At 41.7% G+C, this 17,986-nt stretch overlaps 2 protein-coding genes across 11 annotated transcripts; both read right to left on the reverse strand.

Annotated features, from left to right (window-relative positions):
* Window positions 1–60: 60 nt before the first annotated feature.
* Window positions 61–6,538, reverse strand: gtf2a1l (general transcription factor IIA, 1-like). 9 transcript variants are annotated; one of them, XR_003213433.1, is made up of 9 exons: window positions 4,946–5,115; window positions 4,419–4,520; window positions 4,129–4,249; window positions 3,874–3,923; window positions 2,464–2,557; window positions 1,875–2,368; window positions 968–1,207; window positions 669–742; window positions 61–565 (listed from the first exon to the last, which is right to left on the reverse strand). XR_003213433.1 is itself a non-coding variant. In XM_019366672.2 (9 exons), exons 1-9 carry the CDS (start codon window positions 6,024–6,026, stop codon window positions 458–460), a joined length of 1,302 nt encoding a protein of 433 aa, XP_019222217.1. In that variant the 5' UTR covers window positions 6,027–6,538; the 3' UTR covers window positions 61–457. The 9 variants fall into 9 exon arrangements, 7 of the variants coding, with proteins under 7 accessions (XP_019222217.1, XP_019222215.1, XP_019222218.1 ...); XM_019366672.2 differs by lacking the exon at window positions 4,946–5,115 and adding an exon at window positions 6,024–6,538 and having other exon boundaries at window positions 669–758; XM_019366670.2 differs by having other exon boundaries at window positions 669–758; window positions 4,946–5,114.
* Window positions 6,539–7,202: 664 nt separating this feature from the next.
* On the reverse strand, window positions 7,203–17,449 carry ston1 (stonin 1). Of its 2 annotated transcripts, none has more exons than XM_019366669.2 (4): window positions 17,224–17,449; window positions 10,477–12,417; window positions 8,287–8,489; window positions 7,203–8,188 (listed from the first exon to the last, which is right to left on the reverse strand). In XM_019366669.2, exons 2-4 carry the CDS (start codon window positions 12,326–12,328, stop codon window positions 8,123–8,125), a joined length of 2,121 nt encoding a protein of 706 aa, XP_019222214.1. In that variant the 5' UTR covers window positions 12,329–12,417; window positions 17,224–17,449; the 3' UTR covers window positions 7,203–8,122. The 2 variants fall into 2 exon arrangements, with proteins under 2 accessions (XP_019222214.1, XP_025753119.1); XM_025897334.1 differs by having other exon boundaries at window positions 17,220–17,449.
* Window positions 17,450–17,986: the final 537 nt, after the last annotated feature.

A 17,986-nucleotide genomic window follows, 5' to 3' on the forward strand; every position in this document is an offset into this window, starting at 1 on the left:
ATAATAATAATAAAAAAGGTGTCACGGGCTTTGAAGTGGTTTTCACAGAAAGAAGAGGGCTCATTAAACGCAACACAACAGTACAGGTCAGTATATTTGGAGCATAATTAAAGAGACATTACAATGTTTGAAAATCAAACAGCACATTTGTTATCCTCAAAGAGTCACAATCATTGGAGTTCAAATAAAAGGTTTACTGTGCTTTTAAAGAATATTTTCACAAAGTGCAATACAACATAAATCCATGCTGTTTGACTCAGTAAACAGTATTTATAAGGAATGCTTTATATAACTGGCTAATATAAGTGACTTGTAGCATTGCTCTGATGATTATCACCAATCTGGCACAGTAGTCACAAACTGCTCTGTGAGCCACATTACTACAACTAAGAATTTTAAATTCCTTTTTAAATGATAGTTTCTCTTTCCCTGATCTGTTCAGGGGGACTAAGGTTCATTACCACTCTGCTTCCCCAACTGCTTTCGAAAACACGTAGTCCCTGCCGCCGTAGCACATCACTCCGTCCTTCAGGTGAAACTTCCAACGGTTCTTACTGCGGTGAATCTGCAAATGCAAAAGTAGTGTGTACAATATTCAGTTAAAATTCAGCACTGGGCTTTGAGATGAGGTGACAATAATGGCTAATAGAGAGACAGCATGTTCTTACTTTGTCATACTGGCAAACAATGACATTGTCAGTGTCAAAAAGGTCCGGGATGTCTTGCTCAATCACATCGTCACCTGAATTCAGAGGGTCCTAATCAGAGTGCGCAATGTAGGAAACAAATAGTCAAGTTATGCAATCAAGATATGCTCTTCGGAAAACCAGCTGCAAAAATATAACTGAAAAATGTAATTTTAGGGAGAAATGCACGGATCTACTGGAGCTCTCCAAATAAAGTTTTCTTTTAATGGAAAGAAATAAGCCATGACTCATGAAAATGCATTTCAAACTCACTCTCTCACCTCCTCCTCTATGTTAGCGAGTTCATCTGCACCTTCACCGTCGCTGCTGGTGGAGATGCTGTTGCCATCACTGCTTTCATTTCCTTCCTGCAGGGCCTTCATGGCCTCTGCATTGATTATACCCAGAAAGTCATTCTCTTCCAGGGGAACCTCCTCTTCCTCCTCGAGGTCAGAGTTGCCTGCAGGACCATCGAGCTGAACGATGTCTGAGAACTGGCTGTAGCTGTAGTCCAGATCCAACTTAGCAAGAATTGCAAGAAGAAACATCACAGTTATGAATTCAGAGAAAGCACAGCAATCTGTTTTGTACCGCTAAGGAATTTAAGATTTGAATGCAGACTATGTTGATGATTTAAAAGCTTTGGGGAGAGGCTGATAAACTTGATGCTACCTGAATCCACATGTTAAAATACAAGGTAAACAGTTATTTAAAATTAAGGAAAATGGCACTCCAAAATCTGTCTTTTAAAAGTTCAAAATATTGACCAGATCTACCAGAAAAACATTTGTTTGAGTCTCTCTTGGGTCAAGCATCCCAAATACTACAACTGTTACGACCCTCTCCAGCTTATAAACAGCTATATCTTATAAACTTTTCACCATTTTGTTAAATCACTTAAAGTGCTCCTAAGAGTCTGATATTTTGTACACATTCCCCCCTTTTTGGTTTAATGTGGCAGTACTTTGTGCCAGCCCATTAAATGTTATATAAAAACAGCATAAAGCTGCAGCTGGAGTCTTTATGTCAAGCCTATATGCCTATATCCAGCATACAGAGTGATGAGTGCATTTCCCAAAATGTAGAACTACTCTTTAAACAATACATATCCACACTTTAATGACCTGATCTTTTCTATGCCTTAAAGTGATATTTGCTATATTAGACTGAGAATTCTTTCCAAATTACCCCAAGAGTCGCTTCAGACTGGCTGTCAGACTCCACAGGAGCTAGCTTCTTTGCCCTTTCTGCTTTTTCTCTCTCCTCCTCAATAACTTCTTTCAGGATGTCATCAATGTCTCTGCTCTGAGCCATCTGTGCCAGAGCCTCCTCTCTTCTGATCTGGAAGTCTAATAACTGAGTGCAAGGTGAGGCGGTCGTGCTGAGGTTAGGTTGTGGATTTGGCTCATTTTCTTCCTGTGGGAAATCTGGCTCTGTAGACTGCAGGGGAAGGCTGCCCTCCTGACTGGAGGGTAAAATGGTCTTTGGCTGTGTGACAGACTGAGCTGGAACCGAGGATGTTTCTACCTCGTGGGGAGGAATAGGATTTGGTGGGATTGCAGGAGGCTGGGGGGCAGAAGCCTCCCTCCATTCAGTGACTTTCTGCATGGCTTGGGTTGCAGGCTGCTGACCCACTGGGGCCTGCGTAACCACAACAGGAACATTGACCTTGTAAAGTTGACCTTAGTGAGGTGATACAAAAGAGTGAAATGTTATTTTGAGAAGCCTGGCCAGGCTGGAAATAAAAACTGATTTAAGCTGTAAAGTCATTCCATACCAGAGGCTGTTTGTAGAGTGACTCCTGCTGGTATCTGCACGGGGTAAGCCAATCCAGCAGGGAGGGAAAAGGTAGCAAGTGTCTCTGAATTGTTCTGAAATAAAACATTACGTTGTGAGGAAAATACAATACTAAGTATATTAAATACCAGCTTTTGTACAATCACCTCCAAAATATAGATTTAATAATTATACACTGTGAGTCTTTTCTCTTGAAGTAACTAATGAATACTGAGGTTTGCCTCATTAGAAAACCACCTGCAGTTGTGGTCAAAAGTTTACCAACACTCATCATGGGCATAAATATCGTAGTAATTCAGGGCTTTCAGTGATTTCTATGTTCTTTTTCCAGGTTAGATGACTGAATAGCAGGGTCCCACACAGGGTCCAGCAAAACAATCCCAGAGCATGATACCACCACCACCACGCTTGACAGCTCACATGGAGTTCTTAGGTTTGAAAGCCTCACCTTTATTCCTCCAAACATACTTCATGTCATTTGTAGCCATAAATGAAAAATGAGTGACAATATACTTTTTCTATCAAAGACATTTGGTACGTCCATGCATTTGCAAATATAAGCTGAGCTTGAAAGTTACAATTCTGGAGGAGGGGCTTCTTCCTTGGTTGGCACCCTCTTAGTCCTTGGTGATCCAAATCTGGGTTCACTGTGGACAGTGACACTGGTGTTCCAGCAGTTTCCAGTTCATGGCAGGCTTGAGCCTTGGTGGTTCCTGAGTTGTTCATGAACATCCTAACCAATTTCCTCCTATCTGATTGTGACAGTTTGGGTCTTCTGGTGATGCATCCAGGTAACTTGTATCTGCGTACAATTGTTTGAACTGATGATCTTGGAATCTGAGGTTGTTCAGAAACAGCTCCAGGAGACCTTCAGACTTTCCCCATCTTGTGTAAATCTACAGTTGTCTTTTTGAGATCTTTACCGAGTTCCTTGGACTTTTCTGAGAATTTGTCAGTGGAGCGGGTGCTGTCACATAAATCATTTTTAATACTCAAAAAGAGGAACTGTGATAACTAATGAGAAGGGGTTTATTTGGTTTTCAAATTTAGACATAAAATCAAAGAATTCAGCTTAAGAAAAATAACAGTTCAATCATTACAATTTAGATACATTACATTAATAGAACTTTACTATGAAACACCAAACATGTCATCCAAATGAGAAAACTATATTCAGAGGCTGTCAAATTAAAAATATTTTAGGGTGTGTCTGCAGAATCATGTTATAAAGGTGTGGAGATATATTGGTGCTAGTATGATTGCCTTCTTTCATGGTGCAAGATAAGACCTTGGAGGACTGCCTCTCTGAGTGCCTTTCAAGTCATGTGCATCCCTCATGCAAATAACTATTAAACGTTATGGAGGTGATGTAAATCTCAATCACACTTGCCTTGACTGGGAAGCTGCGGATATTCTGATTTCCAGGGATGACAACTGAGGCTGAAAGAAATATTACCAAAAAAGTGAGTAATTTTGGCTATTTTGTACATATTAGTACAAAAAGCCATTCAAATTAAATTTATTGTACTTTGTCTTCATTTAAGATCCCCCCCTACCTGCAGTAATTAAGGCGCAAAGCTTGCAGCTGTATTTATTACAAGAAGAGTGAAGGTGCTTCTTTTGTTGGTGAGCAATTTAAGCTTACCGGTGAGCTCCTGATCAGTCTGAGTGTAGCTGGCAGGAAGCTGGAGCACAAAGTTGGATGGGTTGGTGTTTTTCCTTAAGCCTTCCATTGCTTTTGACTGCATCACTTTTGACTCCCAGAGCTGAACAGCAGAAGACACAGCAGTATGTCTTCCAGGTATGATGCACACTCCCTCACTAGATGGATTAACTTTGCTGTCACTGACAACTTGAGTCAAGAGGTGCATTATATTTATGCTTTTAGGAAAAAAAAATAAATAGTAGTAATAGTGCAGGGTTATTTAAACGCACATGTCTTAAATCATCCAGGACGCGGTCTTCAACTCCTTCATCCAAGAAGAGCTCTCTCACGCTGTCAATCACGTCATCGATTATGGACAAGTAGAGCTTGGCCTGAAGTTGTTTACGAAAGTGCAAGTCAGAAGGTGTCGGTGGTTAAAAATCATTCACAGAAACTAGTTATGGATGTTTTCATAACAAGTCAAAAGCGATTTAAACGCCGTTTTCTGTGCCTCAGTGCTGAAATATATAGACCCGAGGTGGTTTTCTAAGCATATCAACGCCACTCTTCATTCCGGGTGACATAAACAGGCTAGATAAATCTGCCATTTGTCATAACAAACGCACTATTGCACACCTTACTGTGCATTCCTGCAGATATATTCAAGTAAAACATAGTCAAACAATATTATGAGCAGGCTTCTTATTGGACAAAAACAGAGCTGATCTTTCTGCCTTTTGTTTGTTGAGCGCATTAATGTAACTCACAGTTTTGCGATTAGTTTGACCTGATTAACTAAAACGATTCCGTTTCTTACCACTGGGCCTGTGTCGGTCAGCATCCTTGGTGTAAAAATGACTAGGGAACTTTGACACTAGACTTCAACCCATTTGGAAACATAATAGACAATTAACTGTGATTAAGTCGCATTGTTTTGCACGAGGCACACACGCGCAGGTGACCGCAATCAGCATCAAGCGCGCAGACAGGTGCGTTAGCACGTGAGGCTTCTTTTTGGTTTTTTCCAGGAGGGGAAAGTGATTGATTTAAAAATGTGATTTCAGTTTCTTGCTTCAAACAAGATGAAGGTTCAGGGCTTCCTAAGTGCACTTGTCATATTAGAGGTGTATTTCAGTGGAGGTTTGGGTTGAGGGGCTGGTGGCTGCTGGACCTCAAATAGCATGTTTTATGGCAACAACTCCAAAATCTGAGCACACAAGTCCAGTGATCTAAGTTTAAATGCGAGAGGTGACTTAACTTGTCAGCAGTCCCTTAAATATCCCTGTCCAGCACTAATACCCTCTTATTTCTCTAGTTTCCTGGTTACTTTCAGTAGAAAAGTTACACAGCTGGCACAGTGCACTTTTCCTGATCCCAGGAGTGCACAATGCCGGTAGTTAAAAATATTCCACCCTTTACAAAACACTGTTTGAACTTGGTGTTCAATAGATTCAGAGCAGCAGCGGGAGCCGTGACCCCTGCTTCTTGCAAGTTGTCTGTTTTGGCGATGCTGGGACTCTTTCAACACTGTTGGTTGACAGCTCTGATGAGGATGAGAGCGATGCAGCTGAAAAGCAGCAACACGAGACACCCTTGTGGATACTGCAGTTGCTGGAAGTAAACAGGCGGTTTAGCTGTCACTTCACTACAAAGCTACTGTGGACTCACATAGAGCCCTCACCTGAACTGTAAGAAAATAAAGGCCCTGTTTCCACATTGATATGAGGGAGTGCTGCATTAGCTCTCTGATGAGCTTTTATTTTTATTTATTTATTTTTTTTAAAAACCTTAGACAAAGAAAGTATGGGGTAATTTAAACTTGAGACTGGATTTATTCAGTGGAAAACCTGTTGGTACTAAGGGATCCAAAGTGTGCCAATGAAATAAAAACATACCATTACACCACCAACACCTCCTCTGCACCCATGCAGACTCCTCAGATCATGCAAAGTTTTTCCAATCTTCTGTTGAGCCTGTGCAAATTGTACTCTCAACTTCTTGTCCTTAGCTGGCAGGAGTAGTACCTGGTGTGGTCTTCTGCGGTCATCCACTAATTGCAAGGAGCTTGGTAGTTTGATCCGTGGCTGATCCAGTGTGAGATACTTAAGCCCAAGTTGTTCTCCACATGTTCATCAGCATGTGAACGAGCTTAATAAAATGGGTGGATGATATAAAGTGCTTTGAAGCGCAGGCAAAGTAGAAAAGCACAGTTTAAGATCCAGTCCATTCACCATTCTTCTGCACACCTTGGTTGTAAATAGTCGTTCATTTAGATGCTGTTGCCTTCCTTTTTTCTTTTTAGACCATTTTTTGTGAAATCCAGAGATGGTGCTTTAGAAAAATCCCACTAGATCAGCGGTTTGTGAACTATTCAGTGCAGCTCGTCTGGCACCAACAACCATACCACATTCAAAGTCACATAAATCACCTTGCTTCCCCATTCTGATGCTTAGTGTGAACATGCCTCAGCACACTGAGTTGCTGCCATGTGATTGGCTTAGACATTTGCATTAAGGAGTTGAACAAATGTACCTAACAAAGAGAGTGTATATTTTAAGACTATAATTAAAAGTTTAGAAATTGTCAGTGACAAAATTTGTGAAAAGAAAAAAATCATAACTGGACTTTAAATATTGCTAAATGGCAGTAAAACTCATTTTACAGATTTAAGAAGAACACATTTTCTTTTAAAGAGGGAGAGACTTAATAGTTTGCATGCTGAGGCATTGGTTGAGAAAGACTCATAAACACAGATGCCCTTATAAAACATACTGCACAATAAAACACCAGCAGTGTAGTGAAACAATACTGAAACTTACTGACTTCTCTCTGTCTGTACCGGCGTTCTGAGCAACTTTATGCAGCTGCCTGCAGCAATTTATCATGCCCTACAAATCATACGTCTCAGCAAAAGTCTGCAGTGATGGGAAGCATTTGATTTTCACACTGTTTTGAATCTTAGCGAGGTGCAGGTTTATAACTACTCTGCCCCCGTGTTGAGTAAATTACCAAGTGTGGAGAAAAAAACGAGTGCGAGATAACAGCTGTGAAAGAAGTACTACCATGACTCATTCTGGTTTAATTACTTTTTCTTTTTACTTTTGATGTATATAATATCCAGCTTAAGCCAGGTACTTCATACATAAAAGTTATCAATAAACACCTTTTTGTTCACTATGGCCCTTCACCCCCTTTTTTTTATTATCATATATAAACCCGATTCACAACCCAGCGAGCAGAAAGATACAGAATTGATTTGTTTAAATAAAATTACAGTCCTCCAACACAACACAACCTCGGTATAAAGTCAAAGGGTCACCTCAAGATAAACAATACTTTTGTTGCTTGAGACAAAAAGAAATCTCACTTTATATATTATCAGTTCCCAATATATGTTGTGATGTTACCCAAACATCACCATTCCTTAAACACAACAATCCAACACTTTTGTATCATTTCCACATATTTTTTGTACAAATAAAAAAATTCAAAGTGTGCCAATTTTAAATATAGATGGACAACACAGTAGCACCACCCGTAGCATCGGTTGATATTTAACCTCTCTCTAAAGTAATGATCTCAAAAGGCCATTACTTAAGTTGCTTATATTACACAACGTGTTTGGCGTGCATTTGTTAATTGATCTTGATCATTCTGGAGGACAGTGCAGATATTGCAGATGCAAGCGTAATCGTATAAGCTGTAAATCTCATACAATTTATAAATCTATTAAATGTAAAGTGCTAGGTATAAGGACTGTGTTAAATTGTTTATTAGGGCTAGACAAGTTCAGTCTCAGTTAAAGGATATAAAAATCATAGAACCTCCATCAGAAATGCTACCAGGCTGCGTGATTTTATAAATTCTGACACCAGATATAAGCAGAAAGTCTCTCTTCACCCTGTTTTTTTTCAATATCCCTTCACCTTTAAGAAAATTTTGAAAAACATTTAAGACCAAAGGAATAACTTCCTCTACTAAGTGTCTTTAATCATCACTGCGTCATACAGCCAGACTGCCTCTGTGACTCTGTTTCAATCCATTTCTTTTCCACTTCCACCTAAAAAAGAAAAAAAAGTTAGTTCCAATAAAAAAAAAAGAAAGAAATTATCCACAATTAAGCGCAGATGAAGATATTTTTCCGCTTAAGCATCTCACCTGACAGTGATAGCGCGTCCAACTGGTCACATGTTTCTGCGGCTGGATGTCATTCACGGTGCCCAAGGATTTAACCCTGGTCTGTGACACAACCGCGCCCACAATTTCACATTCCATCGTGACAAAAGGGTACCAGTCATTTGGGATCTCCTGATCAGATCCCAGCTCCAGTTTGCAGGAAAACGAGTGGGGATGATCCAAGGCTGCAAAGCAGGAAAGAAAGGTCACTTGCAGCTGTCGTCTTACATCACAGCACGACAAACATACTGTGCATAGGCAGAAGGAGGCAAGAGTAAAAAACAGAATAAGAAAAGGATGTGTAAGGCTAAATGTTAAGGGGGACCTATCGTGCTCCTCATTATTTCTGTCACTTATGTACTGTTATATACTGTTGATCTTGCTCTTGACGAAGGCGGTCGCACTTTTCTCCTCTCCTCCTCCTCCTCTCCCTTAGCTTCCCTGCTTAGCCTCTTGTGTCCTTGTCTAGTCTCGTGTTTTTTTTGTATTACTTTTCCCTGGAACACTCTCTCACAGTCTGTTCTCTAAAACCTAAAAGAGAATTATGGATTTGATCAACTAGTCTCTGAATGAAATTGACACCCTTTTCTCAACGAGAAGTTTGGGCTTGGGTGAGCCTGAGTGCTGAAGATATCTACCTATTGGAACCATCTCGGCAGATATCTTCCTATTCGGAACCATGGTAACAGGGTTCGGGCTGATCGGAGCTGGCTTGGCCCTGACTTACCGACGAACTAAGGAAGCGGAACCGGCTGTTCAAACCCCCACAAGGCTGCCCGCTGGGATTGAAACGATGGGAAGAGGCGTGAGTTTCTCAAAATGGGCTCATTGAGTGCAGCACAGATAAGATCTCAGAAAGGCTTGCGGCTGCTGTGAATACTCAGAATAAGATCTCTGAGTGCAGACTGGATTACATCTCGGAAGGGCTCGCTCGGCATAACATCTCTGAGTGTAAATTGGATGTCATCTCGGGGAGGCACACTGTTGTGAGTTCTCAGAATCGGCTCTTTGGGCACAAGAATGACAACATCACAGAGTGCAAGTATGGCGAAGCTCGCGGCTCTCCAACGGGAGATTGAGAGACCAATGTTGGACTGTAGAACTGCTTGGAAATTCATATGAGCTGTTCGCACTAAAGTAAAAAGTAACCATCACTTTTGCGGATACCCTTTCAGCGCCAGCTGCAAGGCTGGAGCTGAACAACAACACCCTGATAACGACTGTGTTTTGACTGTTCTTCCCTTTTTATGCAAGGCCACCTGGGTTGGCTGGAAGACTGTTTACTTAGCCTGGCAGGGCGAAGGACACTGTCTCAGCTGAACTCTGGACACATACACACACACGCACACAGACATATATACACATGCAGACATGCACTCATCCCCCCTCCAAACGCCTTCGACGCTTATTCCCTTCCGATGCTGACAGTGGATCAAGGAGACCAGCGCATAGGCTGCAGGCCCGGATGTACTGTCTAAATCGGCTGTCTCTCACCCTTTACCCATCCCTGTTGCTTGTCATGTGTTTTTTTGGTGTATTAAGAGTTTTTTCATGTGCTATGTGCAGAGGTGTTTTTTTTTTTCTGTTCTCAAACTGATCTCCCTGTTGGAGCTCGGTCTGGGGGGAGTTATTTTTTTCTCCTTATCTTTCCTCATGTTGTGCATTTTCCATTGTTATACCTCTCTGACCTGTCTTCCCCATGTGATGTTTTGTGTAATGTATGTATGGTCGGAGGGTACGATGGCGCCGCCATTGCGTGCAATAGGTCGGCAGCCTTATGAAATTTCCCCTTGTGGGACTAATAAAGGTATATCAATCAATCAATTACAGCAGTCTCAGATTAAACATGGCTACACTTTCAAATAATGAGGTCAATGTATGTGTAAAGCTTCAGATTGCACCAGATACTCCTTTTAACTGTTGTCATGTCTCATGTCTCTTGTCTCACAGAGCCCTGGCTGTGGACTAAGTTAAAGCTGCTGTTCAAACCTTCTGTTTACAAGGAGCAGCCAATCATAAGAAAGCTAGCTAAAACGGTCAGAAACAGCTTGTTTCAGACCTTGCACCAATGAAGCATATAATCACAGAAAACTATTCAAATTGAGAGAGCTTAAAACTATATACAGCTGGAAAAGTGCAACAGGTTCCTTTTTGACCTGTCATAAGCGTTACCCATATTCTTTGCAGGCAGTCTGTCGATCCTCCACAAGATTGCCGAATATACATTCTCGTACTTGACGGTGCCGATTGACACCTGCATGACAGGCTGTGAATCTGCAGCGGTGACTGAGCCCAAGCAGGCATTTCTGTTCATGCGGGCCTTTAAAGACCTCTGTCGCAGTAAGGCCACCGTCTGTGTCACTTTGACCCAGTCGTCTGGCACCGGAACACGGATCACAACGTTCTCACACAGCGGGTAGTGAGTGTCAGACTCCCTCATGCAAGAAAGGAATGTGGTTGACATGTTGAGAAAGGCCTGGAGCTCCACGTAGGCACCTTGAACCGTTACCGTAGCTTTGATCGAGAAGGGAATTTCAGTGCAACCCAGGACCCTTGTTTTGTACCGCATCAACTCCACTCTGCATGCATCAGGAGGCAAAAACTTGATCAGTCGCGACCTCTGAAACTCTGTCTCGTTTACGCATTTGTGGAAATGGTAGCCTGCAATCTCCATCCAGAGTTCACTGCCCTCCTCTGAGCCGTAGCTGGAGTCAAAGTGCAGCAACCCGAGGTCATTAAGGGCAAGAAAACAGTCTCCTAGTCCGTTCAGAAAAGCAAGACAGTGAATCTGGGTGAAGGCTGTTTGCTCCATTACTCCCCCACACTTATCTAGCTGTATCCAGATGTGATCGGTGATCTGCAGCGACAGCTCCTGTTCCTCGTAGTGCCGCCTCTGCTGGTGGGGGACACTCAGTTTGAAGATCTCCTCCTCCATGGAGACCATAAGGTCCTCTATCTCATCGTGCACTGTGGAGCCAAACTTGAGGAGCTGCTCTACCTCAGCTTCATGACTAACCTCAAACTTTGGGTGAAAGCGTTTCTTTTCTGTGTAGGAGAAATGTTCCACCTTGACTGTGAGGACTTTGCGGGGCTCGCTGTAGCTTTCCAGTTTAAGATCCGAGAGCCTGCAGTGAGGGAGAAGCTGAAATTCCTTGAATGGCTTCTCAAGCCCTTTCTCATAGAACATCTGTAGCACACCTCCCGGCAACAAGCGGAGATAGATCGGTCCCCACTGACGCGAGGACATGCGGTTCTTTTTTTCAGGAATCCTGAGCATGATAGACCAACCGTCTCTCTTCTGACTACGAAACAAACCGCGAGGCGCAAACTGAGATGTACCTTCACTTAACACCTCACTTTTCCAACTTAGCCGCCTCTGCCCTTCTTTGTCTGTCTCTGTCTGCAAGTCGGTTTCTGTATGTAGGCCTTCCAGTTTGTTGCAAACAACAGAGAAGGAAAGCTGGTCACGCTGAGGCTCACTGCCATCTTTGGTCCGTATAAAGAAACGTGGAAGGCTGTTGTCCGATTCAGAGTCTGAGGAGGAGCTACCCACATCCGTATTTAGTCTAGGTCCATCCCAGAACGGGTTAAAGTGTCCTGAATTCCCCTTGAAAGAAGGGAAAGGGCTTGGCCCATCTGATGTTTGATTCAGGGCCTGTGGTGCAGGAGAGAAAACAGGGGTGGTAGCTGGGCTGGAAAAATTCCTTGAGAAGTCCTTCTTGTCCCATGTTTTGGAGTAAAATGGGGACGCGCTGCTAGGAACCCCACCTTCAGGAGTGCAAAACGGTGTGCTACATGGTACACAAGAACTTCCGCTAAGACTTGAGTGACTTTGAGGCGATTCCAGGGAACTACTGAAGCTCCAGGAAGTATCTTTGATTGGAGGAAGCACTAACTTCAGGCCGTTGGGACGCGGCACTGATGCTTTGATAAGTCCTGGGGACTGCAGAGGCTTCTGAGGTGACGAGAGCGGCGTGCTGTCATCTTCAAATGTGACCCAGTTTGAGTGATTTGTGGAACACATGGCCAAAGAGGTCTGCAGACAGGTCAAAATGACAGCTCCTCCTTTGTTGCATTAACCGTCAAATACCCCAAATTCAAAAGTCTTCTTCTCTGTTAGAAGAAAAAGAAAGAGAAGAATGAGACACTATTGACACAAGTTCAAATGTGAAACTAATTTAGATCAAATCTCTAAGGTCAGCTCCCATCTCAAAGCACGAACAACAGAAACCTTTGCTATCGGTACACGAGAGAGCCCTCGAGGACATAAATAAAACATGTCTTTAAAGTACTCCATTAAAGCTTAATCAACACCTGACCCGGAACAAGTTCATTTCTGTTTCTGTTTTCTCCATTACAATTACCTAAGGTTCGCTGACGTGACAGCTGAACAAGCATTCTGCAGCCCAGTGTTGGCGAAGAGGGAGTCGAATTTCTCACACCACAGATTTATTTTTTAGAGACATTTATTAACTGAAAACTCTCAGAAGTCATTCCATCATAGCACATGTACACTCTTTCCCAGAGTTTTATCTTTTAGCTATAAAGATGAGGACTAAAGGAACGGTGACAGGAGACTGCAGGGAATTCTTGCACTGACAGATTCGTCTTTACACCGGTAATTATAACAGGGATTTCATGCATGTTTATGCAATTTTAATAAACTCACTCACTCTCACACACACACCACCTCCTTCATTTAGATTAGTTGTGCAAGCAATACAAGAAATGATACAGTCTTTATTCTTCTAACAATATCCCAATACAAAGTGTCAGCCTGAGAAATGGGTGAAGAAATCTGTTCTTCTTAGTCAAAATAGGAAAGCTGTCGATGCAAACCAAACACTGCATCGCAGTTTCTCAAAGGATTTTTAGAATCTCTCTCTCTGTAGCACAGAATTTTTATTTTTTTTTAAATGCATAGAGGATAAAGCAAAAAAGACTTCAGAGATGTGGCAGTTCAAAGCTGCTGCAATGTAAAAAGGTGTATTTTAGTCCTGCTGTGCTGTCTAAATATTTCAAAGCCAGCGTGCTCCAAATTGCGTGGGAGAAAAGTTAGCCATGGCAGAAAAAGTCCAGCCTCGTTAAAAAACCATGAGGTCAGATGAGAGAAGCAGGTACACTGGGGCTCATCTAGTTCCACACCAGGCCTCAAAAAGGGACAAAGTGTGCATGGCATCTTTATGGTGGATGGTATTTTAATATATGAATGAGATATTGAAAAAGTATGGCGATATTGCTAAACAGGAATGACGTTCAGGCTAATCTGCCAGCGGTTAGAGAGTAAACATGTTTTAATCTTTATACGATCTCGCAGTTAATTTTCCAGCTACTCAATCACAATCTGCCTTTTGATGTGCTGGCAGTTCAGCTCTCAGTAATATCCGGCTCAGTGAAGCCCCCTTACAAAATACAGACGCTTCATCTTCCCATAAAAAAAGGGGGGACAGAAAGCCTCAATTACAGGCTCCCTCCTCGCTCCAAGACGCAGCCATGACTTGCATGGAGGAGACATTGAGTGGAAAGTTCCTCTTGCTACAAATAAACAGGGAGGTGTGTGTGTGTGTGTGAGTAAGGGAGGGCGTTCTGATTCAGAGGAGTGGACTGACAACTCTCCAGTCAAACAGTGAAGAACATCTTTCTAATGAGAGGATGTTTGCGAGGTTTTACGCAGACGTTTCCACGAGCTCATCCGTCTCTCCAACTTATAGAATCCATCTGCTTCGATTCACAGAGGAGGAGGAAATCTCCACAGGGGGTTACTGACAGTCTTTCAGACTCATTTCCAAGCCAGCCATCTCTTCCTGGGCTCTCCAGCAGGCAATACAGAAATGAGACTCTGCTAAATCAACAGAGGACAAAAGAATACATTCCACACATTCCTCTGGGACAAGCCGCTTTGCACACAGGAAATAGCAGGCTGCTGTATTCGTGTGAACTGACAACAAATATTATCTTAATGTCAGTTTATCACACTTCAAAAATGCACCAGTTCTACAGGTCGTGAATTTGGATTGGTCTGATTATTTATTACTGCCAAAGCGCAGCGAAAAGAAAAAGACTGGTGATTAAGAGAGCCTTACGAAACTAATTATGTACTTTAAAGACATATAAAAACAAGTCGGAACTACTATGAGGATTTTTACACTGATTTATTATTGTCTCGAGACTTAAGATGACCTCATCAGATTTCTACCAGCTAAAAACCAATGCAAAGTTAAGAGCTGTAATTCTGCAGGGCAACGTCAGGCTCCCTGTACAGGTTGGTTTGCAGTTAAATTACAGCCCTGCAGTTATGACAAACAGCCAGCAAAGACCATCCGGCTTCTCAAGTTTATCATTACTGATCATTATTGTACTTATTTAAATTGCTTGCTAAACCAAGGGTAGGCAAAAAAAAAAAAGTTGCACACCTCACAGACATTAACAAGGTCTAATGCTGCTTAACCACAGCTATTTGGCCTCGCTAGTTGCTGAAAATGTAAGCTTTAAAAGGCGCCAGTCGTGCAGAGCATTTTGATATTGGTTTTTTCAAAGCTGCATGGGAGGATGAATACACGCGCTAACAGATCAGCTGGCAGATAGTGGAAAAATTAAGCATGGAGCATGAGAACATGCAATCCACAAAGGGGAACTGCCATGAAACTACTGAAAATAGTATGGCTTATATGGTTAATTACTGATAAATGATGACTGAGTGGAAAGTCTTGTGGTTCAACAATAAAACTGCTGAATTTGGAAAAAAAAAATAAAACACACACACACACACACACACACACACACACACACACACACACACACACACACACACACACACTAGGGCTTGAACTCAGCAGACAGATGCTTCCTGATTAAAGAAGACACTTTCCTGCTGGATTCTCTAGCCACTTCCTGTACATTCACACCACAGCCTGGAATATTTTTCCTTCGAAATAAAACGTGTATATATAAATATACAAAATAAGACACACTTTAAAATGAGAGGGCAGGCTGCTACCATTGGAACCACAATGAGAGCATGGACTAGTGCAGAGCTGAAAATGTGATGACCCATTTCCAGTGGCAGCAGTGGCATCGTGTGCAAAGTGAGCTCCCATTAACACAAAGCACAGGAGCGAGTGTGGGTGCCGTAGCTCTTTTTGTCTCCTCACACGTTGAATGAATCGGTGTTATGTTAGTTATACACTTTAATCCCGGGATTCCCTGCCGCATTTATTGTGGAGATTTGTTCCAGTTCAGACAAGCATGACTGGGAACAGAATGAGGAGGAATGAATGGGGGGATGTTTGTGGATGTAGTTTACTCATTTAATTATGCTTTCCTTTCATCTGGAATGAAGGGATAAACTATTATAAACTTGTCCTTAAAGTATGAAAATAATAATAGAATAAATTAAAATATATAGATGTTAGTTTTAGTACACAGGGGGTTTAAGCTGCAGTCTGTAGTACAGGGTTGACAAACATAAGCCCCACAGGCCACAATTGGCCTGGAAAAGACTCAAATCCATCCCACTGAACTGCTTTGGAAAATGTAAAGGACAGCATAAATTTTGAACTTTTTTTTTTTTTTACTGCATTTTCATAGGTTTTACAGCTTTTCCTACTGATAATGACCTCCTCCATTACTCTTAAGTAATGAATAAACCACTAAATAACAGAAAAGCTCCAGTTTTTTTCCACCATCTACTACAGAAATGTCACAGTGAGTCCACAGGGAAAAAAAATACTGTGAATTAACAAAGACTTTCTGAGCAATAAGCAACCATAATCTTTTCTGTAATTTTACACCTTCATTTCTTACAATGTAAGCCCAAAGACATGCTAACAGATTCCTTTCATTAACTAGAGAAGCATTTTTTCCTCAAACTGGCATGTCCTGTTTAAACTGCACTTCTTATTCTTACATTAAGATATCTCAGGGATTAAATGTATAGTTAAACAGTTTCTTTCCCCTTCAAATGAAAGTGGGCTCTATGTGGCTTACATTGTAAAATGAGTTACCGGAAATGTACAACCCTACATCCAGTCTCAAGCCAGGAAGTTAACATTTTCTCGTGCACAGGGTCTATCCCTGTATCAAGTACATTTCACTTGTCCAAATTCCTTTAAATGCATTTATTTTTATAAATTGTACTTTTGTAACAAAATTAAATGGTAAGATTTACATGTAATCAAAATACTTGTAAAATGAGTTTGACATTCCTGCTGTAGCAGCTTTGATTGCTACTACAGGCTGTTATCTGTTAGTTGACTATGATTGGGCTACTTTACTGACTTCATGACTCTTGCACTGGTCCCTTCACTGCTAAAGTGGCTACATTCCAGCAAAAGTTACAAAATCTCACATTTAGCCATACTTATTAAAAGTTTCCTGTATTAAAAAAAAGGTTACACATTTCCTACTAATATTATCTACATGCGCAGATAAACTGTATGCCTCCTGTTAAATCACACTTATTTGATAGACTGTTTCATTGTCACACCCAGTGTGCGGTCAGTTGGCTGCCAGACACAAACACTAGTTGCTGGAAAACAACATTTCTTTTCGCCCCATGGCAACTCAAGACTGGACACACAAAACAGTACCAAGCATGCTGTCATCCACAACAGAGCCAGGCCCGCGTCCCGGACAGAGAGGCCCACTCCTGGGATAAAGCTCCGCGCCTTTTGTTTTGACGCACGAGCTCGAAGGAGTAAAGTTGTCACCCTGAGTTTACTTCTATCGTGCTCTGGCTTTACGCACTTTTAAGTGAGCACCACACGCGCCAGTCACTCTCGACAGAGCGACGACACGACAGCACACCGGGTCGACGCTTACAAAAAAAAAGTACACCAAAACAGTTTTTTTTGGTTTTTACAACGTGACGTGAACTAAACACAGCTCCCTGAGTGCAAGCGAAAAGGAAAACGTACTCACAAACTTAGCAGCAGCAGTAACGGTGACTAATTCAGGCCATGACTTTTTGTTGCTTTGTTGTTTGTTTTATTTGATGGACACGTCTGAACTCCGACGTCGGCCCGGTCCTGATCAAAATGGCAGAGTGTAAATCCTGGGAGTTTGCACAGCCTAGCGCTTCCCCCTCCCGAGTTCAGACTGATGGTTGTCCTCCGACGGGACACTGTGGGACTGAACACAGCAGTGCTGCGTTCAATGCGGTGGGACACATCAGAACATTTGCTATTTCTGGACATACGTTAACTTACTAAGTTCATGTTTCGACAAATTAATGTTAATATGCTCACTTAGTAAGTATCAGAGTTCAGATTGGGTTGACATTGTTTCAAAGCTAACCATAAACATAGCACTCAACTGCCACATTTATATCAAGTGTGTCATTATAACCTTTGGCCTTGTGGTAGCGTTTATTCAGTTTAGCAAAAGATTAAAAAATTAATTTTAAAAAATCATTATTTCATCACACAAAAAAGAGAATCTCGTCTGCCCTTTCACCGCTGTTTACAAAACAAAAGCACGTAAAAACTCAAGTTGTATAAAATACACAACTTCAAGCAGGATATTTAAATCGCCTAACTTTACAGTAATGTAAATGCCTTTTGTATTATGTACGTATAGTAATTCTGCAGCCTTCACAAACTTCTTATTAGAGCTACTGTACTCTTCAGTCATGTACCAAGAGTACTTGAAAGCATCGCGAATTTATATAAAACGACACGTTTTT

This window comes from Oreochromis niloticus, linkage group LG13 (genome assembly GCF_001858045.2).
Source record: "Oreochromis niloticus isolate F11D_XX linkage group LG13, O_niloticus_UMD_NMBU, whole genome shotgun sequence".
In the NCBI taxonomy this organism is placed as follows: domain Eukaryota; kingdom Metazoa; phylum Chordata; class Actinopteri; order Cichliformes; family Cichlidae; genus Oreochromis; species Oreochromis niloticus.

Coding starts and splice junctions, on each gene's coding strand:
- gtf2a1l (XM_019366670.2), bottom strand. CDS start 4,969: ATGCTGACCGACACAGGCCCAGTG. Junction 2,558..3,873: donor TCCGCAGCTTCCCAGTCAAG/GCAAGTGTGATT, acceptor GTTTTATTTCAG/AACAATTCAGAGACACTTGC. Junction 1,208..1,874: donor AGTCTGAAGCGACTCTTGGG/GTAATTTGGAAA, acceptor ATTCTTGCTAAG/TTGGATCTGGACTACAGCTA.
- ston1 (XM_019366669.2), bottom strand. CDS start 12,328: ATGTGTTCCACAAATCACTCAAACTGGGTCACATTTGAAGATGACAGC. Junction 8,490..10,476: donor ACTGCCTGCAAAGAATATGG/GTAACGCTTATG, acceptor CCTGCTTTGCAG/CCTTGGATCATCCCCACTCG. Junction 8,189..8,286: donor GGACGCGCTATCACTGTCAG/GTGAGATGCTTA, acceptor TTTCTTTTTTAG/GTGGAAGTGGAAAAGAAATG.